General features: G+C 39.8%; 2 protein-coding genes across 2 annotated transcripts; one reads left to right on the plus strand and one right to left on the minus strand.

The window, feature by feature from the left end:
* Window positions 1–8,092: 8,092 nt before the first annotated feature.
* Window positions 8,093–8,761, minus strand: LOC108943213 (secreted RxLR effector protein 161-like). Its single transcript, XM_018767043.1, has one exon. The coding sequence runs from the start codon at window positions 8,759–8,761 to the stop codon at window positions 8,093–8,095; it is 669 nt and encodes a 222-aa protein (XP_018622559.1).
* A 4,480-nt stretch (window positions 8,762–13,241) lies between these two features.
* LOC104085270 (laccase-17-like) lies at window positions 13,242–16,162 on the plus strand. Its single transcript, XM_009589271.4, has 6 exons — window positions 13,242–13,450; window positions 13,553–13,704; window positions 13,993–14,237; window positions 14,351–14,479; window positions 14,702–15,670; window positions 15,784–16,162. Exons 1-6 carry the CDS (start codon window positions 13,331–13,333, stop codon window positions 15,912–15,914), a joined length of 1,746 nt encoding a protein of 581 aa, XP_009587566.1. The 5' UTR covers window positions 13,242–13,330; the 3' UTR covers window positions 15,915–16,162.
* Window positions 16,163–16,421: the final 259 nt, after the last annotated feature.

Below are 16,421 nucleotides of genomic sequence, written 5' to 3' on the forward strand. Positions count from 1 at the left end.
TTCGCCCATTGTTGTTGAAAATACCAGCGAGAGCTAAAATCCAAGTGCTCCGTTGCTGCCATAGTTATAAAGTAAATTTATATTTTTTTCCAATATCTTGCCAGTTCAAATTTCAAAAATACTAAGAGCTTCGAATCAAACAGCAATGGAAAGCCAAAATTCTAATTCCTTAAATCCAAATTAAACACTTCATTTTAGGCATAATTCATCATCCTAGCAGGTGCATAACTATCCTAGCTACATAAGAGGTAGTAGTAACCTAATCGCACGCTATATTAAGTTATTTTCTTCATTTGTCCGTTATATATATATATATATATATATATATATATATATATATACACAAACGTCCATCCCAACCTGTTATTCATCATTTTATACGTATTAACTGAAGAGATTTTTAAATTGGGAAGGGAGCATAGGATGGTGAGGATAGAATGTTGGTGTAGATTGAACAGTCACTAGTCAAACTTTGGATTGGCATGAAGCAAAAGCTGGTCTGTCATTGCTTGCCATAAAAGAGCTTAACATACAAATTGGTCCTACACTCTCCTTTCTCCATTTATAACTACTAAGGATTGTGAGATATAAAAAGAATGAAAACCCCTTTCTCACCAACTTCAGCTTCTTCACTTCATTTATATTATCCCTAACGTGTCTTACTATACACCAATCTCTCTCTCTCTCTCTCTCTCTCTCTCTCTGTCATTGTTTAATTTAAGAACCAAATTTTAGTCATTTGAGCTTAATAATTAGTAACTCCTTTTTATTATCGAAAACAGATATCCCTATCATTTTGTTTACCCATAAAACGAATAACAATTAAATTTGCACGCGATTTTAAGGATATGTGGATTGATTCAACACAAGTAATCAAGAATGTTAGATAAACGAAGTAAGGATGAGATAAATAACCAAACCAGTTGTGACGCTGAGTCCGGGCAATAGTTTTGCCCTAAACTGGACCCTCGGTTCGAAGCCAAATACGTGTGAAAAACTATGATTAAAATAAGAACTTTTCAATAGCTAGAAAGCAGAGAAATAATTTTTGTATTGCTTTTATGTGCATGTTATAATGTGTATTGAATGAAAAAGCCCCCCTCCCCCCCTTTATATAGTAGGAGAATTTCATCCCTAGTACAACTCTAAAAAAGGTAAAAAAACAAATTTCTCCTTTCTCGTCAATTACTGATATGCTACCTACGTCTGGCGAGATTCGCGCCGTAATATCCGGTTGGGTGCGGATATCACGGCTTTATGTTAGTCGTGTGCAACCGTTCGTAGTGCCTTCCGAAGTTTAGGAGCTCGATCTGGGTTCGGGGAGTGTTGTCTTGCCAGGCCCGGTTGCGAACACTCTGTTCGGCCCCTGGTACGAGAAGTCCCTAGCTTCGATTCTGATCCAATGAAGTCATGTCTTCGCTTCGTTTGACCCACGGGGTAATCGGGGTATATGTTACCCGCGGTTTTACCCGTATACAAATAGTCCCCTCATTTTCCCTTATTTCGAACTCTACAAAGGCTTTCGTCGTTCTCAAATCTTCATACATTGTTTCTTGAACCTTCATATCTTCATCTTCAACCTCCAACCGTCATACATTTTCTTGGATTTTCAACCCAGAACCTCATATCTTCACTTTCAAACTTCAAATCTTCATACACTCTCTCCAAATCTTCATATATTTTCCAGATTCACGATGGCCAAGACTTTTAAATCAGTTCCTCAGCAGGCTGCCTCTTTATCTTCTCACCCAACCATAGGTACCGACACTACTAAAAAAATAGATTTTAGCGACAGACAAATTATGTAGCTAAATAGAAAATATCTATCGCTAATCTCGTTTAGCGACGGATTAGCAACGGATTATCAAGAAATTCTGCTAGCTATGAGCGTTTTAGCGATAGATTAGCGACGACTTTCGTAGCTAATTCTAATTTTTTTTTTGTAGTGTGAGGCAACCGTCCCCGAAGTGGTTGTTCTCGAGATGGCTGCTCTCGAGGTGGTTGCTACCGAAGTGGCTGCCGCGGAAGTGGCCCCAGAGCCCCCCCATGAAAAAAAATTTTCCGGGGAATGTTCAATCTTATACGACTTCAAAGTCGAGAGGGCCTCATCCAAACAAGACCGAGGTGAGGGGGCATCGAGTTATATATGCTATGTCACCAACGATACCCTTCCCATTGTCCGGGAAGAGTGTACCTGGGGAGGTAAGGACGTGGTAGTCCCCAGGCTTGAGGACGATATCACCACTCATGTCGAGGGGTATTTAAGTATTTACACTTACCCCTTCACACTAGGCCCAGTAGACCCAATTATTTTGGCATTTTGCAAGAGATACGAGGTGTACCTTTGGCAAATCCACCCATCTCTTTGGAGGATCGGGATCCTCCTTCGTTATTTTGTGAATAACACCGAGTCTCCTTGGTTCACCCTCGACCACCTGCTCCGTCTATACAGTCCCTGAATTTTTCGAGGGGGACTAATCAAGCTCACTCGTCGGGTCAACAAGGCCCCCTTTTTCGAGCATCGGTGAGGATCGAGACCGAGGCTGGAAGGGGCGCTTCGTTCAGGTGAAGACTGAAGATTTGATCCCTTCTGAGTTTCTGCCATTCCCCGAGAAGTGGAATACATCTCGTAAGTGTAATATTTCATTAAATGTCGAGTCTTCTTTGTTCCCTTTCTCACCATAAGTATTTGTGATCGTGCAGCTGTTGTTCGGGTTCCCAATATGGTCCCCCGGCTCATAGAGTGGATCGAAGGCATCGGCAAGCAGATGTCGTATTTTGAGCGCTCGTAGCGCAAGCTTTCGAAGGGTCGATGGCCCGTTCACATGGTAAGGCTCTTCTTAGAATAATTACTATTACGCCCCGAACTCACACAATGCTGACCTTTTTCTCTTTCCTTCACATATTTGCCTAACACCACCGAACTTAGGCCGTTGAAAGGGGGCGAGGATGCATCCTTGTCCGTTGATCCCTCCATTATGGGACAGCCTGGGGCTGTCGCGGAGGAGAAGAGGAAAAGGAAAAGAAAATCTTCGGTCACCCGGGTCCCGAGGTGAAGCCAAAGAAGAGGGCGGCTTCCCAGGCTTGTAAGCCAAAGAAGAGCACCAACTCTCGGGTGCCGGATTCTGACTCACTTCTCCGGCTCAGGGATGAGTCCGTAGAAAATGACATTTTTGTCGGGGAGTAGGCGGCAGCCGAGGAGAAGAGCCATGAGGTCGATCTCCTTTCGACTCGAGAGGCCGAGATGGAGACTGGGGCTGAGACCACCCGAGAAGCCGCTTCTGCTCCGAAGGAGGCGACTGGTGTAATGAATATCATGAAGACGCCCTCCTACACCGAGTCCATGCTTGAGGAGGCCCAAGCAGGAAAAGAGAAGTCAAGTGAAGGAGTTCATGGCACGGATGACCCTCTTCACTCCTTCTTCGATGGCGCGGACTCGTCCACTTTGGAAGACTTTTCCGGGCTGAGCGACCTAGAGGTCCCGAAGAAGGACGTTTCTTAAGAAGATGGGGGGCCGAGTTCGAGACCAAAATTGGTGAAGCAATTTCCTGCTCCGAGTGTGGACCCCGACCGCAAGAGAACAATCATTCTTACGGTACCGAAGGATGCTCGAGTTCTGTCTTCTCCCTTGGGTATAGCCAACTACCTCCGATGCCTGGTAACCGAGGAGGACCAGGCAAATATGAATGAGGTGGGAACGTCGTGTCTCTTCAAAGAGGCGCAACAAGCGCTGAACCAGGTAAGGCATTAATACTTCCTCTTGAATTCTACTTAGGTTCCACTATCTCTTATTATTTTCGTTGTTTTGCAAGCCTCGGTGCTTCACCATGAGATCTTCCTCCGGTACTGCTTCGAAATCAGCTAGCTCGAGTTCGAGCTTAAGGAGCAGCCCCGAAAAAATGACATGCTCAAGCTCCTCAGTGAGCAACAGGACAGGGCCCTCAAGGACCTTCAGGCCGAGCTGGACAGGACTCAGAAGGAAGCTTCGACCCTGAGGCAGGAACATGCCACTCTGGTTGAAAAGGTAAAGGTCTTTGAAGCTAAAAAAGATGAGCTAGTCGTGGTGACTAACAACACAACCTCGCAGGTTCAACAGAAGATCAACATGATCGACCAACTCCGAGCCAAGATTAACGAGGTCCAAGCCATGGCCGATGGGTGGAAAAGCAAAATGGACATGCTAGCTTCGTAGAAGGAAACCGCCAAGGCAAATTTGACATCAGTAGAGGTCCAACTCCAGGTGGCGAAAGAGAAAGCTGATAAGTGGTCTCAGTTGCATGATGATCTCTGAGCACAGCTGAGCTCGGCTGTCACGGAGCGGAATGCCCTTGGTAGAGAATACGAGGCAGTGAAGTCCAAGCTGGATAAAACCTCCGCTGACACCGATGAAATGGTGGCCCAATATAAGGCCGATGTAGAGGCAGCCGAAGTCCGCCTGAAGGCAAAAGCTGAATATATAAAATGGCTATCCCGAAGAGAGACCCTTGAGGAGATCCATGCCCGAGGTTTTGACCTGTCGGCTGAGATCGAGGAAGCCAAAAAATCTGAGGCCGAGGCAAAGAAGCTTTACGAGCTTGAAGGTGCCGAAGGCTCTAAGGTTTCTGAGGGCTCGGTGGGATCCGAAGGCTCTGACGGCACCGGCAATGAGTTGGGTCCTAGTGAATATTAGGCGTAGATCCTTTAGTACTTTGTTAGTTTGTCTTATGTATATTTTTTGTTCATTTTGAGGACGTTTTTTTGGGCCTTTGTAAGTATATTTAGGAATATATATAAAATTTTCCCTTTCTGGCAATTTCGAGTCTTTATTTTTTCAGCATCTTTTCATAACTCCTATTCTTGCAACGCTTCTAATACCTTAGAATAGAATCAAATGTAGTTATGGGCGTTCGATTTTTAGAGGTCCGAACGGAGCCTGACTTCGATACAACTTTATTTGTTCGAGGCTTTGAAAACTCGGTGTGACCGAATGTTTTTTCAAGATGCTTAAGTAATTTTAGACGATGCTTTTGCCGAGGGTAACCTTTTAGCAGGTTTTGAATTTTTATAAAGGCCTTACTTTCTGATTACGAGCTTCGTACGTCTCCGAGTCATTTTTAGGGCGGTCATAGCCTTTTGTATTTAGGAACCGCCTAATAGGTTTGGTGCCTTCGGGATTTAGTAGCCCGAATTGTCCGAACTTTTTTGGATGACAGTCCCCGAGGGGGGTAGCCCTTGGGCTCGATAGTCCCTGAATAGGGGTAGCCCGTGGGCTTTTAGGATCCGAAATTTAAAAGGCAAGAAAATATGTAATAGCAAGGCGAAACTTTCTTTAAATTTGTGTGTAAAGTACATGATCAAAATGCGTAAAAGCTTGTGTCATGGCTAAAGTGGACTATGTGGGCATGGTTCACACGACCGTTTGGCCCTTACAATTAATTCTAACCATCGAGTCTTAGCTTCTAGCATATAAGGCTTTCTTTTTTCCTTGCTGAATTTTCCCTTGCTGAAAACCTTAATCCGAGGGTAATGGACCCCAGTATTCGAGGTCGAGCTTGAGGGGGCTCGAATACTGTTGATGCGAAATGAACGCCCAATGACTCCAGTTTGATACCGTCCTTCGAATCTAAGTTAGCATATTTTATTGTTGCCTCATTAAAAACCTTGCCGCAAAACTCATTTTGGGACAAAACCGGTTCAAAGAAAAAAGAGTGCAACGCGTTCTTTCAGACCTAATAGCTACATCCATTATTGAGCTTGCCTGTAAGTGTTAGTCCGATACATAACATGATTAACGAGTAGTTAAGATCGTACCTTGGCAGTAGTATCGTTTTAAGTGTGTCACGTTCCAATTATTCGGTAGTTGCACACTGTTTCCCGCTTCGAGTTTGTATGAGCCTTTGCCGGTAATTTCGATGACTCGATACGGTCCTTCCCAGTTTGATAACATCTTTCCCTCGTTCGGCTTTCGTGTGTGTAATGTTACTTTCCTCAGCACCAAGATTGTTTACCCTTAAAACATATAACACTTAAATTTGTACGCGGTTTTAAGGATATGTAGATTGATTCAACACAAGAAATCAAGAATGTTAGATAAACGAATTAAGGATGAGATAAATAACCAAACCAGTTGTGACGCTGAGTCCGGGCAATAGTTTTGCCCTCGACCGGACCCTCGATTCGAAGCCAAATACGTGTGATGAACTATGATTAAAATAAGAACCTTTCAATAGCTAGAAATAAGAGAAATAATTTTGTATTGTCTTGATATGCGTTTTACAATGTGTATTGAATGAAAAAGCTTTCCGTTTATATAGTAGGAGAGTTTCATTGCTAGTACAACTCTAAAAAAGGCAAAAAATCCTCCTTTCTCATCAATTATTGATATGCTACCGACGTCAGGCGAGATTCGCGCCGTGATATCCGATTGGGTGCGGATATCACGGCTTTCTGTTAGTCGTGTGCAACCGTTCGTAGTGCCTTTCGAGGTTTAGGAGCTCGCTCTGGGTTCGGGGAGTGTTGTCTTGCCAGGCCCGGTTGCGAACACTCCGTTCGGGCCCTGGTACGAAAAGTCCCTGACTTCGATTCTGATCCCATGCAGTCATGTCTTTCGCTTCGTTTGACCCATCGGGTAATCGAGGTATATGTTACCCCCGGTTTTACCCATATACACATTTTCTTGCCCCTTGATCATTTACAAATACAGATAACGTTTTGCTTAAAGTGTACACTCGGACCGAAAACTGGAATGGAATAGACAAGATTGAATTTTATTAAATATATGTTTAGTTAATATAACCTCGAGTATGTTTGGTCTAATTAAGATAACAACCCCATGAATGATTTAACTTGATAAAAATGCATATATAACATCAATAGGCCTATATCAATTGATAAATGTTGAGATCTGACTAGAGGGTATAGAAATGCAATACAGTAACACTTAATTACAACGATATGAATCTTTACTGCAAGCAAGTTCTCGCAATCATTTACCTACTTTGTTTGGATGAAAACACTAATCACTAGATATACTTTTAGAAAGTTTCTTGGACAAAAAATTTACACGTTTGCATGATTCACAGCGTAATTGGTTAAATTGTTTTTAAACATATACTATGTACTTATGTAGTCCGTACTTCCTCTATTTAGTACTCCTTTCATCCCAATTTGTAAACGAGTTTCTTTTCGATTATGATTTTTCATATGATTTTTGAATACTTTTAAATTATTAATTATTGTGGCTTACAGTACGTTTTGTGTAGTTTTCAAATATGTAAAAAGATTAAAAAAAATTAAAAATTTAAAGATTATGTGTGCAAATTCGCAATCAAAAATTAAAAAACTTTGACTTTCGAAATCTGAACGGCATCACTGAGTTGGGAGAGGGGCGAATGTAGAGTTTGGCTGCCGGGTTCATCTGAACCCAGTACTTTTGATGCGGAGCATAAATTTATGTGTAAAACTTTATTAAAATTGCAACAAAAGATAGGTCTGAATCGATAACTTTAAAAAAATAATGAATTCAATCCTAAAAATCTTGAAAATCGAACTCGTAAAATCTAGATCCTGGATCCGCATTAGAGTTGGGACGAAGGGATTACTTTCCAAAATATTAGAGAAGGGTAAATGCTAAAGTTTGGTGATTGATCACTTGCAAAAACCCTAGCTAGAGGGAGAAGAGAAAGAGAGGAAGAAGAAGAGAAGAAGAAGAGAAGAAGAAGAAATATCTGAGAGAAAAATGAATGTATCAGTGGAAAAATTCTATTTCACACACTCTGTATCTCTTACATGTACACATATATATACACGTGTGACTTTCCACTACTATAACAAACTAACTAACTATCTCATTAACTCCCTAACTGACTTATCATACATAAATAAATTAAACCACCTCTAATTATCAAGTTACACCTTTCTCCTAAATACTCCCCCTCAAGTTAGGTGGTATGAAGATATCAAGTACCCCTAGCTTGGACAGCAAATAGTCATGTTGAACTCTGGTTAAGCCCTTGGTTAGGATATCTGCTAGCTATTCCTGAGTTGCTATATATTATGTCCTCACCAACCCATTCTGTATCTTTTCTCTTATAAAATGACAGTCGATTTCGATTTATTTAGTGCGTTCATGGAATACTGGATTGGCAGCTATTTGAATTGCTGCATTGCTGTCTGTGAGTATGTTCACAGGAAGTTCAACAACTACTCCAATATCCTTGAATAAGCCAAGTATCAAAACTAACTCTGCTACTGTTGATGCAATGCTCGTATACTCTGATTTTGCTGAGCTCCTGGAAATAGTGTTTTGCTTCTTTGACTTCCAGGACACTAATGACTCACCATACTTGATAAAGAATCCAGTTACTGATTTCCTTGTGAGAAGACAGGCTGCCCAGTCAGCATCACAATATGCTGTAATAGTGTTCTCATTTCTGCTAGACAACAGTATGCCTTGTCCAGGCTGCCCTTTCACATACTTGACCACTCTTTGTGCAGCTTCCATATGAGACCTTTTTGGCTTCTGTATAAATTGACTCAATGTCTGAACACTATATGCTATGTCTGGTCGTGTGACTGTCAAGTAGAGTAGCTTTCCTAGTAGCCTTTGGTACTTGCCGGGGTCTCTCAAGGTTTCATCTGTTGTGCCCTCAAGAACACCAATATGTTCATCATATTCCTTAGTAGTGAGCTTGACATTACCTTCAATAGGTGTAACTGCAGGCTTTGCAGCTCCCAGTCCAAGCTCAGAGATGAGTACTAGTGTGTATTTCCTTTGATGCATCAGAATACCTTGTTATGACCTGGAAAACTCAATGCCAAGGAAGTATTTCAACTCTCCTAAGTCTGTCATCTTAAAAGTCAGTTGTAGCTTAGTTTTGACTTCATTTATTAGTGTCAGATCAGGTCCAATTAGAAGCATATCATCCACATAGACCAAGATGATGACAATGTGGTTGCATGTCCCTTTTACAAATAATGAGTTATCATGTTGACTCTGCATGAAGCCTAAGTGCACCAGTGCTTCAGACAACTTAGCATTCTACTGTCTTGGTACCTGTTTGAGGCCATACAAGGATTTCAAGAGTCTACATGTTGGTCTACTCACCCCCTGTCTCTGAAAGCCTTGAGGCAGAGTCATATATATCTCATCATGCAAGTCACCCAGTAGAAAGGCATTGTACACATCCATCTGATGAATGTGCCAATGCTCAGAAGCAGTAACTGCAAGAACAGATCTGACTGTAACCATTTTAACCACTGGACTAAATGTTTTCTGATAATCAATGCTCTCTTGCTGGCTATACCCCTTGGCCACAAGCCTGGCCTTGAACCTTTCTACCTTACCTGAGGCCTTGTACTTTACTTTGTATATCTATTTGCACCAAATAGGAATTTTTCCATCAGGCACGGAGACCACATCCCAAGTGTGGTTAGATTCTAAGGCAGCAATCTCAGCCTGCATAGTATCCACCCACCTAGGATCTTTAACAGCTTCCTCAAAGGAGGTAGGTTCCACTATAGACGAAAAGGCAGCTAGATAGGCCTGATATGTAGAAGAGAGTCAATCATATGATACACAGTTGGAAATAGAGTAAGGCACATACGTGTGTCCTGGCAAAGACACAAAGTCTTTCATCCAAATAGGAGCTTGTCTGGTCCTTGATGATCTCCTTAGACCAGGGAAGCTGAGGTCCTGAGAAGGCAAGGTTGCTGGAACTACTTCTGATGGTGAGTGGTGCTGTATATTTAAGTCATGTTCTGATCTGCTAGCTGCATGGTCAGAATCAATAGAAGAGGGAGGGGAGGTGAGCCCAGCATCAACAATAGAAGATTCATGGGGCAAGAACACAGGTGGTGTAGATGCTGAAGAGTCCTTAAAAGGGAAAACACCTTCCCTGAAGGAAACATCTCTGTTAATGAGAAAGCAATGAGTATCTAAATCTAACAAAATATAACCCTTTTGAGTATCAGAAAACCCCATAAGGACAGTAGGTTTAGCTCTAGGAAGAAGTTTGTCTATCTCCTGAATCTGTTTGGCATAACACAGACATCCAAGAACTCTCAGATGGTCCAAAGTGAGTGCTCTACCATATAACAACTCAAAGGGAGATAGGCCATTGAGTACAGAATATGTCATTCTATTAATAATATATACTGCTGCAAGAACACAATGACCCCAGTACTTAATAGGAATATTGGCCTGAAACCTTAAGGCTCTAGTCACCTCCAGGATATGCCTGTGTTTCCACTCACCAACTCCATTCTGATGAGGGGTGTAAGCATATGTCTTCTGATGGATAATGCCATATTTCTGGAACAAGGTCTTGCATACAGAGTTAATAAATTCAGATCCATTATCAGATCTGACTGCCTTCAAGGTTTTGTTAAATTGAGTTTGAACAAACATAATAAACTGAGCAAGTACAACACATACATCAGATTTTAACTTCAAAAGAAACAACCAAGTCATTCTGGTAAAATCATCAACAACAGTCAAGAAGTACTTATTTCCATCAAAGGTTGCATACTTGTAAGGACCCCAAACATCCACATGAATTAGATCAAATGCATCAGTGCTCTTAATACAACTAGTAGGAAATGGTAACCTAGTTTGTTTAGCACATGGACATACAGTGCATTTATTGATAGTATCAGTAATACTAGCTAGTTTAGCAGGAAACAGTCTTCTGAGTACCACACTAGAGATATGACCTAGTCTTTTATGCCACAGAGTAATATCAGTAGTTCTTGACTTTATTCCAGCTGCAACTAGGGCAACTGCAGTAAGCTTCTTGGCCCCATGTTTCTGCAGAAAGTATAGGCCATCTCTTTCCCTACCAATCTCCCTCACCTTGCCACTGAAGAGATCCTGAAATATACAGAAATAAGGATAAAAGGAAGCAAAGCATCTTAGATCTCTTGTCACCTTGGAGACTGACAATAAGTTGAATTTGAATTGAGGGACATAAAGCACTTCTTTAATAGTGCTTCTATCTAAAATATGACTATCTCCAATCTGAGTAACTTGAGTGACATCTCCATTAGGTAGTAGAACTCTTCTAGACTTAGAAGGTGTGATTAGGGAGGTTTTGATTAGTAAGTTAACATTTGACACCATATGATTTGTTGCACCTGTATCAATGATCCATTCTTGTTCTTATGAGTTAGTGGATGCTAAAAGAGAGGTATCAATACCTGCTGCATTTGAGTAACTTGGGGTATTGTTCAAAATCTGTATTATCTGATCATATTGTTCCTTGGTGAAGGGAAAACCACCACCTTGTGGAGCAATATTTGTTGATCCCTGAGGTTGTGAAGTACCTTCCTGATTCTGAGTGCCTGAGATCCCTTGACCCTGTAATCCTTCAGTAACTTGCCTCACATACTGATGGCCTTGATACATAGGCATAGGTTGCATTGGCATAGATGTCATTGACCTGTTCTGAGAGACATGATTTGTGTGCAAAAGCACAACATGACTAGGTTCAATCATAGCATTGTATGCTCCAGCTCCCCCTTTCTTTTTAAACTTATAGTCTTGTGGATACCCTATGATTTTGTAGCAGTTTTCTTTACTGTGGCCTTTCATTTTACAGAACTCACACTGGACATTGTAATTCTTCCTAAACTTTGGATTGAAATTAGGCTTAGCACTGTACAGGGCAGTAGAGTCATAGGCATTTATGTTTACATTAGGAGCAGATCCTAACACTCCAGCAGTGGCTGCTATAGTTCTCTGACTTTCATCACTCATGAGCATAGTATAAGCTTGATTTACTGTTGGTAAGGGTTTCATCATAAGAATTTGACTACGATCTTGAGAGTAAGAGTCATTTAGGCCCATTAGAAATTGATACACCTTCTGTTTTCGTAAATGCATAATAAATTCTTTTGTCTTAGCACAGTCACAGCCAGGAGTAGGTACTACAGACTCAGTCTCATCCCAAAGATCTTTGAGCTTCGAGTAGTAAACATAGATAGATGCAGTACCTTGATTTAGAGTGGCAATTTCCTTGTGCAAATTATAGCAACGTGTATTATTCACCCTGTCAAAACATTCCTGCAGATCCATCCATACTACCTGTGCACTAGTAGCATATGAATGCCACTGATTAATGCCGGAGCCACTGAATTCATCAACCATCACAGCACAATTGCATTGCACCTCTCCTATTGATACCAGTACTTCTCACGAAACCGCTCCTTAGGACACCTGCCATCAACAATCCCAAGCTTATTTCGACCAAGTAATGCAATTCACATAGATCGATGCCATAGAGAGTAATTGTCAGTGCCGGTTAGCTGAAATGAGATCAAGGAGATTCCACTTGTATCGCTGGGAGCTAGGTACAGAGGATGAGTGACTGCTACTGTCACTCCTTCCTCAAATTCATCCTCTGATGATGCATGCGAAGCATTTTCAACAGTAGTATTTGGACTTTCATTCAACAAATCATCACCCGCCATTATTGAGCAATTTCGAGTTGAAAAAACAGAAAAATTGAGATATTAGATCTGAACCAGAAATTCAATTGAGAAGAAATTGAGGATCGATATCTGAGCTTCAATTCCGAGCTCGGAGCTCTGATACCATGCTGAAGTTTGGTGATTGATCACCTGCAGAAACCCTAGCTAGAGGGAGAAGAGAAAGAGAGGAAGAAGAAGAGAAGAAGAAGAAGAAATATCTGAGAGAAAAATGAATGTATCAGTGGAAAAATTCTATTCCACACACTCTGTATCTCTTACATGTACACATATATATACACGTGTGACTTCCCACTACTATAACAAACTAACTAACTATCTCATTAACTCCCTAACTGACTTATCATACATAAATAAACTAAACCACCTCTCATTATCAGGTTACACCTTTCTCCTCAACAGTAAAAAAATTGCACTAAAACCGTAGACGTCTAATTTCACAAAGAGAAAATTTAAAACAGTGCAAAAGATACAACCACTTCATGCACATGCAGTAGCTATAGCATATATGGAAAATTTGTCAATATCATGCAAGCTTAACATCACGACAAAGGAAAGTTATTGAACTTCAGCAAAATATATAATTAAAATAGAGCTAGATTGTCTTTGACATCACTCTAAAGTTGTTTTCCAACTACAGTTGGTCAATTTTAGAAAAATTTATGTGCAAATTCTAAACTTCTTCCTGATTTCTCTTCTTTAAAATACACTATTTTCATCACCTAATCGACCAAGCATCTCATCAATATTTCTCTCTATATATACATCAATCTTAGAGCTATATTTCATCCAAGTTTACTACAATATCTAAAGCTGATCTTCACCCTTCAATTTAATTTCAAGGAAGAGATCAGACAAAATATTGATGGGGTTTTCTAGCACTTTTCCATCATTAGTTCCTATGGCAATGTTCTTTATTGCTTTTCTGGCACTATGTCTCATGCCTCAGCCTTCACAAGCTATCACCAGACACTATGAGTTCAATGTATGATATCAAAAGTCCATTCTACTTATCTTACAGCAAATAATGTGCATAATTTTTTGTTACTCTTGCTAACATATTTTCATTTTTGAATCTTTAATGTAGATTACAATGCAAAATGTCACTAGATTGTGCCATACTAAGAGCATAGTGACAGTCAATGGAAAATTCCCAGGGCCTCGTATTATCACAAGGGAGGGTGATCGTCTACTTATAAAAGTCAATAACCATGTTCCTAACAATATTTCCATTCATTGGTATAATATTTGGTCCTTATCTCCGTCCTACATTTGAGTCCTTTCTACATAGATCATTAAACTTAATTTAAATACACTGTGACCTAATTAGTAGTATAATTTCTTTTACACTATAGTATGTGGAACCGAAGTTAACCCTTTCGACATCTTTAGCTATTTCAAAGAAACATTTAAAACAAAAAAAAAAAAACCTCAAACAGCTATGATATCTTTCTCTTTCAATTCTTAGTATATTTTTTTGGATATTCTAGGATTAATTTCTTTAATTTTCTTTGCCCCTCTGAACAGGCATGGAGTGAGACAGCTTCGTAGTGGATGGGCAGATGGTCCTGCATATATAACACAATGCCCCATTCAAACTGGCCAAAGTTATGTATACAATTACACAATTGTTGGTCAAAGAGGGACTTTGTGGTGGCATGCCCATATTTCATGGCTAAGATCTACTCTTTATGGCCCTCTAATTATCCTTCCTAAGAAAAATGAATCCTACCCTTTTGTCAAACCATTCAAGGAAATTCCAATCATCTTAGGTACTCAATTAAACATCCACATAGAACATATCAAATTAATTTTTATGATCCAAATTTCTCCATCTATAATTATTCCTAATATTATTTACGAAAATTAATTTTTCGATGTTCAGGAGAATGGTTCAATGCTGATCCTGAAACCATCATTAGCCAAGCTCTACAAACTGGTGGAGGTCCAAATGTCTCAGATGCATACACCATCAATGGCCTTCCAGGACTCTTGTACAACTGCTCTGCAAAAGGTACTTTTAACGTTTAATTATTTCGTTCAATCAATATATTTTGTAATTTTTGCGGGTTGTAACAAGCCATTCTACTTCAGTAGGCTATCAATACATGCTTATTATAGAAAGTTATCTGTAAATGACTTTTAAGTGATATGTATCAATGTATAGTAGTCGAACTTTTTAGTACTATTATTTTTCCATTATTCTGACTTATGCTCTATGAATGGTTTGTGGCAGATACATTCAAACTAAAGGTTAAGCCAGGAAAAACATACCTTCTCCGTATGATCAACGCTGCACTAAATGATGAGCTCTTCTTCAGCATTGCAAATCATACACTCACTGTAGTCGATGCTGATGCAGTATACGTTAAACCTTTTGAGACTGAAACAATACTTGTAACACCAGGACAGACCACAAATGTTCTTTTGAAAACCAAACCTGAATACCCTAGTGCCACTTTTCTCATGACTGCTAGACCTTATGTTACGGGCCAAGGCACTTTTGACAACTCCACTGTTGCTGGAATTCTTGAATATGAATCCCCAATTCCTCATTCAACCAAATCAATCAAGAAACTTCCTCTGTTCAAGCCTACTTTACCACCTCTAAATGACACTTCTTTTGCCACCAATTTTAGTAAGAAACTCCGTAGTTTGGCAAATTCTCAATTTCCTGCTAAGGTCCCACAAAATGTTGACAAGCATTTCTTTTTCACAGTAGGCCTTGGCACGACTCCTTGTGACAAAAATCAAACTTGTCAAGGTCCTACTAATACAACCAAATTTGCAGCGTCGATTAATAACATATCATTTGTACAACCTACAACTGCATTACTCCAATCTCATTTCATGGGACAATCAAATAGTGTTTATAGCCCTTATTTTCCTATTAATCCTTTGAATTGGTTCAATTATACCGGGAATCCTCCAAATAACACAATGGTTTACAATGGTACTAAAGTTTTGGTACTTCCATTTAATACAAGTGTTGAGTTAATCATGCAAGATACAAGCATTCTTGGTGCTGAAAGTCATCCACTTCATCTTCATGGCTTCAATTTCTTTGTTGCTGGTCAAGGTTTTGGTAACTTTGACCCTAATAAGGATCCTGCTAACTTCAATCTCATTGACCCTGTTGAGAGGAACACTGTAGGTGTGCCATCTGGTGGTTGGGTCGCTATTCGATTTTTAGCTGATAATCCAGGTTGGTGGAATAAATCACAAGTGAATTTTATACTAAATTTTCATTTGATAATAATATTTTGTTGAAGTTATATGTTTTAATTAAGACTCAAGAATTTGTACATTTGAATGTAGGTGTTTGGTTCATGCATTGTCACTTGGAAGTTCATACAAGTTGGGGGCTGAAGATGGCATGGCTTGTCTTAGATGGAAAACTTCCAAACCAGAAACTCCTTCCTCCTCCATCTGATCTCCCACAGTGCTGATTTCTTGGTTTTTATTTGCAGAATTAACCGTCTAAGTCTCAGACTTTTGCACTTTTATTTCTTGTCTTACCTTTATTTCTCTTTATGTGTTTTGAGTGTGTTCACTTTAACATTCATTTTTTTGTAACAGACTGGCCTTTTCATGCCATGATCTAAGGAGAGGATAAAGGATTGACTCTGTTTTGTAATTCTTTTTTAACGGCTATTGTGCTTTATATGCAAGTGAAAATAAATGGTTTCTTGTCCAACTCATTCATTATTGATCTTAGATTATTGTCCTGATTTCTGGGGCATGGATGTTTGGCTAAATAACATTTAGCAATTGTTCTATGTGGCAAGAGTCAAACATTTCAACGAATTAATTCATATTTTTATGTGCTAATCCTATCTCTGTTCTTCCACATGAAAGGTTGTTTTCAATATTTTAGAGAAGTTTTTCAACTGTTATAAGAACTGAAAATTTTCAAGTTGTAAAACTTGAAAAACGTTTTAAAATGGTTTTTGGTT

This window comes from Nicotiana tomentosiformis, chromosome 2 (assembly GCF_000390325.3).
Source record: "Nicotiana tomentosiformis chromosome 2, ASM39032v3, whole genome shotgun sequence".
NCBI lineage: Eukaryota > Viridiplantae > Streptophyta > Magnoliopsida > Solanales > Solanaceae > Nicotiana > Nicotiana tomentosiformis.

What these genes read in the sequence shown, in the direction of transcription:
- LOC104085270 (XM_009589271.4), top strand. Translation starts at nt 13,331, where the DNA reads ATGGGGTTTTCTAGCACTTTTCCATCATTAGTTCCTATGGCAATGTTC. An exon ending in GGAAATTCCAATCATCTTAG is followed by an intron (nt 14,238 to 14,350) that starts GTACTCAATTAA and finishes TTCGATGTTCAG; the next exon opens with GAGAATGGTTCAATGCTGAT. An exon ending in GTACAACTGCTCTGCAAAAG is followed by an intron (nt 14,480 to 14,701) that starts GTACTTTTAACG and finishes GGTTTGTGGCAG; the next exon opens with ATACATTCAAACTAAAGGTT.
- LOC108943213 (XM_018767043.1), bottom strand. Translation starts at nt 8,761, where the DNA reads ATGCATCAAAGGAAATACACACTAGTACTCATCTCTGAGCTTGGACTG.